The 10669-nt window shown below is 32.4% G+C and overlaps 2 protein-coding genes across 2 annotated transcripts; both read left to right on the plus strand.

Annotated features, from left to right (window-relative positions):
• Positions 1-98: 98 nt before the first annotated feature.
• LOC116349127 (lipopolysaccharide-induced tumor necrosis factor-alpha factor homolog) lies at positions 99-2466 on the plus strand. Its single transcript, XM_031780409.1, has 3 exons — positions 99-138; positions 2023-2154; positions 2225-2466. The coding sequence occupies exons 1-3, from the start codon at positions 99-101 to the stop codon at positions 2323-2325; spliced, it is 273 nt and encodes a 90-aa protein (XP_031636269.1). The 3' UTR covers positions 2326-2466.
• A 1343-nt stretch (positions 2467-3809) lies between these two features.
• Positions 3810-5319, plus strand: LOC116344428 (zinc finger protein 184-like). The gene has a single exon (XM_031772961.1). The coding sequence runs from the start codon at positions 3956-3958 to the stop codon at positions 5189-5191; it is 1236 nt and encodes a 411-aa protein (XP_031628821.1). The 5' UTR covers positions 3810-3955; the 3' UTR covers positions 5192-5319.
• Positions 5320-10669: the final 5350 nt, after the last annotated feature.

Genomic DNA, 10669 nt, shown 5'->3' on the forward strand with positions numbered 1-10669 from the left:
GCTGCGAATAGCTAGCGCTATTCAGATAGGAAAAAACCATCACTGAAAAATACCGACTTTCTGTGTACTTTCATGAGTTTTTTTGACAGAAAGTCGATATGGCTCGAGTTCAAATCATACGATTTTTAATTGAAATGGGTTAATTTATAGCTGACCTGACTTGGTGGTTAGAAATATTTTTCAAATTACACTTGTTTATACATCGATATATCAATTATTACTTGCAAGTACATTGGCAGTATATTTATATTATAATGTTGTTTTTATACCTATATGATATTTTTATAAAATTCAAAATAATTGAATTTTCGATATATATATATAGGGTGACCTGGAATAACTGTATTTTTTATATTTGCTTATAAAATGTCCGCACATGTGAAAGTCGAAACTTGGGACTAGGTTTAAATAATTGTACCAAAAATGTACTTAATTGTACCGCAATTTATTTTTAATTGTAAAAACTCAAAGATATTTTTTAAATTTTTATGGCTGATAATAATTGTACCTAAAATGTACTTAACTGTACTTCAATTTATTTTAAAGTGTACCACACTCGTTTCGATAATAATTGGAGCTCACATTTCGGAGCATCTGAATACTGCCATAGAATGACAAAAATAAAACTCGGTGATATTTTTTTAACTTTTATGGTTGATAATAATTTTACCTAAAATGTACTTTACTTCCTGAAAGTGTCAAGACGATCGGAGAGAAAATATGTATAACTCCCATATAAAAGTTCCAATATCTGGAGTAAAATAATTTTTCAAAAAGGTGTGAAGTTTGTAAAATTTTTTCCGATAGAAAATAACTTTCTGAAATTTTCAAGACGATCAGATAAAAAAATAAGTATGGCGAAAATTCCAATATTTGGAGTAATTTTTTTTTTCGCAAAATGTGTGAATATTTTATCAATGAATCACTTTTCTTGTTTTTATAGAAGTGATTATTCATTATAACAATAACTTCTATTGTTTTAGTCCATTTAGCTGGCCAACGTATTGTCAGCTTAACTGACCAGTTAGTTCAATATATTGTCTGAGACAAACGGAGAAAACATCAGGAGTACCAAAATAAAAATGCATAAAAATGCCCCGGCTCACTGGTTATATGAAAAATTGAGATCCTTCTTTAATTCACGCTCCAGATTTGATCACTTTTTTATCGGTAATTGTGTCGCAAAAAAATCTATATCTGGGCTACCCTGTAAATTGAAAAATATTTATCTTTAAATCATCAATTACGTACTCTTTCACACAAAATATTCATAGTGCTTTTCATAATTTCACCGTTCACAACTATTTTTTTGCTCAAATTTTGAATTGAAAGAACAAGACTTAATAGACATTTAGAAATTATATATTTATTTTGACAATTGTTTTGGCACCCATAGACACCATCATCAGAAGGTCTGAATTTCAATTTGTTAAACTTGGCACCAAAACAGTTGTCAAAATAAATATATAATTTTTAAATGACTATTAAGTGTTCGTCTGGTTCTTTCAATTCAAAAATTCAGTCGATCTCAAGTCATTTATTGATCGAAAAACAAAATTAAAATTATATTCTGATTAATGTTGTTGTTTTTTTCAATTCATATTCATCTGGTGCTACGTTCCACTTGGCATAACCTTTCGTAAGTAACAAAACGAATGCAATTATTATTAAGTAAATAAGAATGATTCAACATATATATGTCAAATTGACACTGACAATTGGATCAAATTCTGAAACCATGCATAGTCAATATTTAACATACTGAATGTTATTGTCATTTCCAAAGACAGACTCATTGTTCATGTTATCCAATTAGTTTCGCTAGAGTAGATAGAATAATTAGAGACATAATAATTTTTAATATGACTTTTATTATCACTAATATATAGGTATATAACATTCATTACCTATCCAAATACAATTGAAACCTAAAATACTGTCCACACGACGTGCAAACAATTTTATTGATTACTTTTATTTACCATAGTGAAATAAAACTAATTTCTTTCAATTTTTATTTAGTTATTCCAGCCGTCGGACCGGAGCCATCAAGGGTAACTTGTCCAAGCTGTCACGCTAGTATAATGACCAAAGTTCAAACTGAATCAAGCTCCCGTACCCATATTTTGGCATTACTTTTATGTTTATTTTTGTGTAAGTATTTGTTAAGGTGCAAGCATTAAAATTGAAAATAGAAATAATTTTTTTCTCGTATTTTGCTCAGGCTGGCCGTGCGTGTGCGTACCATACTGTACTGATAGTTGCCAAAATCGAAATCACTATTGTCCTCAATGCAACGCATACATCGGAACTTATCAAGGATAAAATATGTGTCCATTCAAGTGTGCTGCCATTTTAGAACACAAAATGAGATTCTCTTCAAAAAAAATATTCTTTAACATAAAGGGATTCCATACTGAACCGAAAGAATCAAATTACAAATAAATCAATGACATGTTAGATATATTTTTTGCATTTATGTTCAATCATTACATCAAGATTTGACGATTTTATTTATTTTTTTAAAAAAAAGTCAATAGCCAATAAATGAAATGCATTTATGCAATGGAAGAACAGGTCGTGTTTTTTTTGGATTGCGTTTTTCCACTTGTGTATCAGTTTGGTTGTTTTCGTCATTTGTAACTTTGGCGAATAGCTTTTGCGTGACAGCCCATTTAAAATTGCTATGAGTTTGAACATGCAACTATTTTATTACGTTGCATTTGATTAATATCTCAGGCCGGTTTTGTATCGATTCAAACCCATATGAGTGGGTGAATGCAAATCTGCACAAAACTGCATTTTCTATGGCATCTAATACTCGACGTAGTTATTTACGATTTAATTTTTCAAGGTAATTTCACAAAAAAATAAAAAAATAAAAAAATATATATTTCTTTATACAATCCTTTTCTAAGCTTCATAAGCAAAAAGCCCTTTTTCGAAGTGCAAAAAGTCTACCCTGAGCCAAAAATCCGAAATTTTGTAAGGGAAGTACTCTTATTTTTGATTGAAATTTCTTCATGAAAGAAAAAAGATTCACAAGTTTTATGGAGATTATTTTACTACGAGCATACATTTATTGCATTTTTTTGATTCGAAATTGATCGGATTTATGTATGTTTGCAAGTCAATCACCGTGAAAACTTGTAAATCTTATTATCTTACGAAAAAACTTAATCTTAATTTTTGGTGACTTTGTATGAAATGTGTGTCGAAAATTATTTATATCGCAAAACTAATACATATTTTTGAGTGTTTATGTACGCATAAAAGGCATAACTGCAGGCATGAAATTTTATCCTATTAACCAAAGTCGATCAAAATTTAATGATTTCTACTAGTAGTCCTAGTAACATTCAATCGTGATCAGCTGATTCGTGTTCTCTGGCCAAAAAACATCCACAAAACATGTTTTGTTGCAAGATTCCAATAGTTTACTTTACACACTCGGTGTGTACGAAAAAGTAAAAACACATTTCAATAATTTTGTTTAACCATATTCATTGGAGAATTGAAGAAAATATTTCTGCTGAAAAACGATAAATGTAAGAACAAAGGAATTGAAATGTTCGTTATATTTTCACGACAAATTGAAGTGGAGACGCAATCAAGTTTGAGATGGAGACAAATTCAATGTATGAATAACAGCGGTTTAAAAATCATATAAATGAAGTTGAATACAGCTTATACTACCGGAATAATACTGCGGTAACACAGAAGGTAACACCTATTAGGTAACACCATGTAAAATGTCAAACCATCTGTCATTGAACAATAATAAACAAAATACGGTTTGTCATTGATTCGTGATAGATAGATGTTGTTGCTTTCTACCAAAATTCATCATAAACAATTATAAAAATTAATTAAATTTATATTAGTTTTAAAGTTGAAAAACAAAACATCGTTAAGTTATAGAAATATCTTTAACAATTCCAAGCAATTAAAAGAAATGCGAAAAAAGGTTGGTCGACCGTCGAAAGGTGTAAAAAGCAAATTAAAAGATGCATCGACACAAACCGATAGATACGTGGAATATATGCCGTTGCCGATTATTATTGATATAAAATCAGAGAATGAATCTTCCGATGATGATGTATTTGATGCACCGAATGAAGTCGAAGCTGAAGTGTTTGAATCCCTAAAAATTGAAATTGGTGAAAACAATTTTGATGAATATCAAGAACATTCAGAGCCATTGTCATTGCAACGTCAACATCAATTACCGCCGCCCGTCGAGCAATTATATTTCGAGGAGAAATTCATCGCTTTTGATCATAATACTACGAATGAAAGTGAACAAAATATGACCGTGGCCCCACAGGAATCGATGCGAAAAAGAAAACAACAAACAGATCCACAAAATGCGAATGGTGTGAAAGCGAAAAAGTCAAAGAACGAACCGAAAAAACCGAAAACACCCAAAGAACGAAAAGAAACAAAAGTACGAAAAGAACGGAAAAAACGTCAACCAAAAGTCACCAATACCACATCGGAACCATTGAAATTGGTGGAATGCAGTTTGTGTAAATTCACATGCAAGCGACCATCGCATTTGAAACGACATATGGTCGCGCACACTGGCGAACGGCCATGGAAATGTCAACATTGTCCAAAACAATTCGCGCAGAAAACCGATCTCAATCGACACCAGAGCATCCATTCGATTCTCTATGAATTCCATTGTGGTTCATGCGGTCGCGGTTTTCCCGACGAAGCTACATCCAAAAAACACGAAACCAATTGCAAAACAAAACGGTATTCATGCGAACAATGCACTTATGTGACATTCAGCATTGGAAATCTTGAATTACATATGCGAAAACACACCGGTGAACGTCCATTTGCTTGTGATGTATGCGAAAGACGATTTACACGTGTTTCACATTTAAATCAACACGTTAAACTACATGCGGAAGACTTTGATTTGCATTGTTCAAATTGTGGACGTGGTTTTATCGATGAAAATACCATGGTTAAGCATCAGATTACGTGTAAAAATCGACAATTTGAATGTCATTTTTGTCATGATGCTCAATATCGCATGGACAATTTAAAACGTCACATAAAAACAACACACATGGGATTCAAAGAGTATATGTGCGAATATTGTTCGAAAAAATTTCCAGCCAAAAGCAGTCTTAACAAACATATCCAACGTCGTCACCAAGATCGTTTACAGCCATAGAAATGACCATCAATTAAGCAGAGAAGAGGAAAACAAAACCGATATAAAGACCAAATTGCAGGATAAATTTTTAACAAATGTTGAACGAATTTCAGTATATAAAATAAAGAGCATATTAGAGGAATTTATTTCAGAGACCGATTTAACTAATTTCTATCAATAAAACTTGTTGAGTGCAAAAATTATAATTTCTTTTACATACTCTTTGCCGCCATTCACCGAAAAAATCAAATGCCAACACATTAAAATGTATTCGATTAATTGATTGTGATTGGTGAGCAACATTTTTATAAGCTCATTGTGGATTATCACGCCATCTTTTGAAAATTTGATGTAGTTTACAAGTTTAACAAAAGTTTTTTTGTTTAATTTAACATGGACCATTCATCATCTCCGTAATATAATTGCCTATTAAAACTGATAATTGAATTTTATCACGTATATTTTTTTTGTTTTGTTTTGTTTTGTTCTGACGTAGACACGCAAATGTTTACACTTAATCATTCAATTATTATGAGCATTTGAACGTTAAATTGAAAGCCATTTAAATTTATACTTAATTTTTGTTGAATGTTTCAGTTAAAATCGTAAAAAAACACTCAACTGCACCGTCGTTCAGGTTTTTGTGCGTAAAACCGTGCCGTTTTTTATTCAATGTGTGTCAAAAAACTCCGGTTCTTTGTATGGTTGACCGAACAATGTTAATTATGTAATACGCACGTCGGTGTTCAGAATAGTTTGTTTTGTTTATTTACAATTTCAAGTGTGTTTTTATTTGGTTCGCCTTGAAATTGATAAAGGAAGAAATGTGATAATTTATTTTTTCCTATGCGCCATTTTCGAATTATTTTATTTTTCTATTCGCTTATTGTAAAATTTGGTACCAGGGTCAAACAGAGAGTTGAAGAAAGTTTTGTTTTTATATTTTTCTTACACGTATGAATGTACAATTCCTTGAGAGTAAACATTCCCTTGAACCTCGATGCCGCACATCGATTCAATCAAGTTCAAATAGTTCAATACAATCAATAAATTGATCAACGCAAATTAATGGTGATGTGTTTGGTTATTCAGAATTATATCAAACCATTTCTTTCTCCCTCGCTCTCTCTCTCTTCCAGGATACTTTAACTTTATTGCAATTGGTTACATCAAACATTTACCAAATACAAGTTGCAAATGGTTCCTTGTAATTTAACGCACAAATAAAAGAATGAAAACCAAACCGGCCAATTTACCTGTCAAAGTTTCCGTACGGAATTTTACCTTTAATTAACAAGTTTCTTGAATTTCTATGCGCCCAAATTGTTTGCTCAACTTCATCTGTTGATAATCGAAAATCGCTACACACCGATACAATGAACAGATGACATTTTACGAAGCAAAATATGAGCGAAAGAGAAGAAGAGTAGGAATAAACCCAAAAAGAAGTGGTAGAATCGCGGTGACAACATGATGAAAATTTTTCCACGCATTTTAGCGTGCATTGCCATCATTGGTAATGCCATGACCATCAAATGAAAGCTTCGTAGAAATTCATTCGAATCACGCTCATTTGCTTGCATTGTTGGCCCGTGTGTGTGTATTTTTTGTTTATCACATAGCTCACATATAAAATACTTGTTATATGCTGTGCACATTCATTACGTCGATCTCAATGCCAGACTGTCTGTCGTTTGCAAATACGGCGCAAGTCGATTGTTGATTATATGTATCTCTCCCGCTTGCTGTATGTGTTTGTCTTTCTTTCTCGCTTTGTCTTGTGTTAGCAAGCATATTCTTCTGTGCAATGAAACAAACAATTTAATGTAATGATAATATTTACGAGATTAACTCATTCAATGAATGAGAAGAGAGAAAAAAAACTGCACACAGACACACAAAAATCTTGATGTTTCAACAACTACCGTAAACAGATTTGTTGATAGCAAAACAAGAAGAAAAGGAAATGCCAAATCCAATCACGTGTTTTATGTTTACTTTAAGCTTATAACGATCAATGAGTCAATGGGCAATTCAAACATGCTTCATGGAAAAGAAAAAAATGTTACGATCAAATCAATGATCATGAATTTATTATTGCTCGCCATAAATTGGACTGTTCAAAATACATACATTCTTTATAGTTTGCAATATTGTTTGCATGGACAAAAGTGAAAAGGTATCGGTAAATATGCCATTTTATACTTATTTACTCTTCATATGTGAAGTCGTGAGAAAGTAACGAAGAGAAGAAAGAAAATTGAAAGGATCCATTTCTAATTACAATTTAAAAATGTGAATTTTATTTGGTTTTAGATAAAAGCGGTTTTCAAGTTGAAAGAACTCTTTTCAAGAAAATTTTCGTCTATATTTCTACTGTTCTTTGTTTAACTAATTCCAGTTATATCTCTTACGAGTATTCCATGACTTGTATCTGAAGTTCTCACATTTATTAGAATTCTGTTTTCTTTGCTTTTATTGGCTCTTTTTTTTGAATTGACATCAGTTTGGAGACGCAAATATTTTTGTCTGTTGACGTAGCTTTTTGCCACATTTATCCCAGTTTATTCTTAGCTTCTTATCGTTTTTTAACTCAATTTTAATCAATTGTAAACATGTATCTCTTCAATATTCAATGTGTTTATTTGAAAAGTCACAATATTAATCTATTTGACTGTACGTAATAGAATAGTACTTTTGAATTAATTTATATTCACCTTGGATCGAGTAGAAAGATATCAAGTCAACGTTTGTTGTTTTTTTTTGCAAAAATATTGATAGAAATGATAAATAACAAATCGATAAATTCAATATCATTGAGATGAAATTTTCCTATAAATTCAAATCCTTTTTCGAAATGGTGATTCGATTCACATGCATTTGAATAAATGATGAAAGTATCTTGTTTGATCATTCTCCTAGAATAGTTGTTTTGCGTTATAACGCTTTGTTATCGAAAGTCCTTCGTAAGCAAAATAAAATTAAGGAACATAAAAACAATGAAAAACTCTTGTCGCTTGATCAAGATGAATGATGAGCTTTGTTCGGAAAAGAGACGATTCAAAATAAATCTCGGTAAAAATGTTATTATTCAAAATGAGAATGTGATTTATAACTGAGATAAATAAAAATGTAAACAACATCGATGAGATTGAGCACAAAAAAAGAGAAACGAAACGTACACAAAATTCTAGTTCCGCATAGTTAAATGTGGTTTAGTAAAACCAGGAACTGAGTGTCAAGTTTAAAAAGAGGCGTTATACAACACAAAAAGCTATGTTTATTGAATGAGAGAAAAGCGCACACAATGTTTCATACACGTTATTATAGACAGTAGAGCAATAGCTGAGCGTAAGCTACAATTCTATTTCTGTTTGCTTCCGATTTGGCACATTTAATTTAATCAATATTGTGTTTTTCCCGTACTCACTCGATTCATTTTTTTTTCGCTCTCTTGTTATTCTGTTTTTGTTTTGTATTCATTGTGCGTTGTTGTGTCTATTTACAAAGTGAATAGTATAAGGTCATTCTCTTAGCGTTTTCTGTGGCAAATCATCATAACTTAACTTCCGTTTTATGCCTTCTCTCTTACTTTCCCGAGCGACGTGATGCCGTCTCTCGTTCGTGCTATTTTTGTTCAGTTCCGAATCGAATGAGCAAAAAAAACCGCACAACACGAAAACAAGCAGTACTCATTTAACTATAAGTATTTTGACGAGCATTAATTATTGCTTTTTTTGTTTAAATTGCGGTGTGTGTTCGATAACCTTAAAGATTTGTTTATGTGTGGATTTGTTGATGATCGAGCACGAACGCACAATCATTTTTATTTTTCATTTCTCAGTTCGGCGGCATCATTAGATACTTAAATGGATGCAAGATTTCTCTCTCTCTCTCTTTCTTCATTTTCATTTTTCCTTTTGTTGCTTTTTCTCTTTCTATCTTGTTCGGTAGCTTGCTCGATCTCTCTTTCTTCCCGTCTAAATATCTCCATATTGCTTGCAACGTTTTGTTTATTGTCACCAAATGATTTATAAAAATGCACATTTTGTTGTTTTTCAGTTACTTATAGCCCGGATCGGAAGGAACAATTCCATTTAAAGCTCGTTGTATTTTGTGGTCTGTCAGGGTCTTGAAATGGCAACTGCTTTATGATTATTATTTTCTCTCTCTCTCTCTCGCTCTCGGTCTCTCCGATACTCCGTTAATTGCATGGCATACATTGCATTTTTCGAAGCTGGTTCTGAACAAATCTCGTTTCTCACTATAGAATATATACGATTCGGTCTCGATTTGTGTACTATAATTTTTATATGCGTAGATCAACTTTTAAAATGCTATAAATATTTACCAGTCAATGTCGCCCGAATCGGTTGAGTACACTTGCATAATTTAAATGCCTGTTCGGATATAGGGTGAAATTATGTTCAATCTTGACAATAAAATGCGTTTACTTCAGTTTTTGTTCGAGATAAGAATCGGGCTATATTTAAAGAAGACGAACTATGAGATAAAAGAAACAGAAGGATAAGACTGCGTCATCGAATGCTCATTGAATGCATGATTTTTGGTTTCTTTTCTTCTTTTTTTGCTTAATCATTACGTCTAATATGCATTCGAAGCATTTCGTATGCGATTCAATTTAAACTGTATTCCGGAGCCGCACCGAATCAATTGGTTGGTGCGAGCGAGAATTTATATATATATATATATAATGATTAAATAATGAAACAGCGTATACTGTTGCCGTTACCGCAAAAGTCTGAATATGTGCGACGCTCATAATCCCGAAAGAGATGGGTAGATGGTGAATGAAACTGAGTGTTGGGTGCGCTGTTTACATGACACAAACGACATGCATAATAAAATACCCACGTGCGATAAAAACAGCACCAATTTTAAATGTCAAATGCAAATATATCTAGTATTCTTGACTCCGCTATAAGCGATGAAAGAGCAAGAGTATATGTTTGCCGACGAACACAAGTGTGTGTCGCCGTGTGAGTGATTGTGTGTATAAATGCAATGGCGAACGACGCGAATGAACATACAACACCAATAAACACACAACCGAACAAGGTGCATGAACTTGACCCATTTTCCGAATGAGATTAAACGCTCTGAAAACGTTCTCGCAATTTTTAGCTTGTTGCTGCATTTAGCGTTGAATGTGCGCCATATCGTACAACATATACGTATATATAGATGTACGTATGCACAATTTACAATTTTTTTTATTTATACACATGTTTTATTTTTTGATTCTGTGTTTCATTCGCTTTTATTGGCACAAAAGTGCAGTAAATTTTATTAGCGTGAACGCGTTTGCTTGGCAAGGAAGAATGAAATAAACATAATCAACTTATAAGCACTTCTTTGGACAACCACGAAGAAGTCGTGCCGTTTGTTTACTCATTTCTGCTCTCTTTCCTACTCTCTCTCTCTTTCGGTTCAACCAATGAATAAGCGATGCACTTTGCACTTCACGTCAAACGC

This window comes from Contarinia nasturtii, unplaced genomic scaffold (genome assembly GCF_009176525.2).
Source record: "Contarinia nasturtii isolate CC-2019 unplaced genomic scaffold, AAFC_CNas_1.1 Cnas_scaffold_129, whole genome shotgun sequence".
Classification (NCBI taxonomy): Eukaryota; Metazoa; Arthropoda; class Insecta; order Diptera; family Cecidomyiidae; genus Contarinia; species Contarinia nasturtii.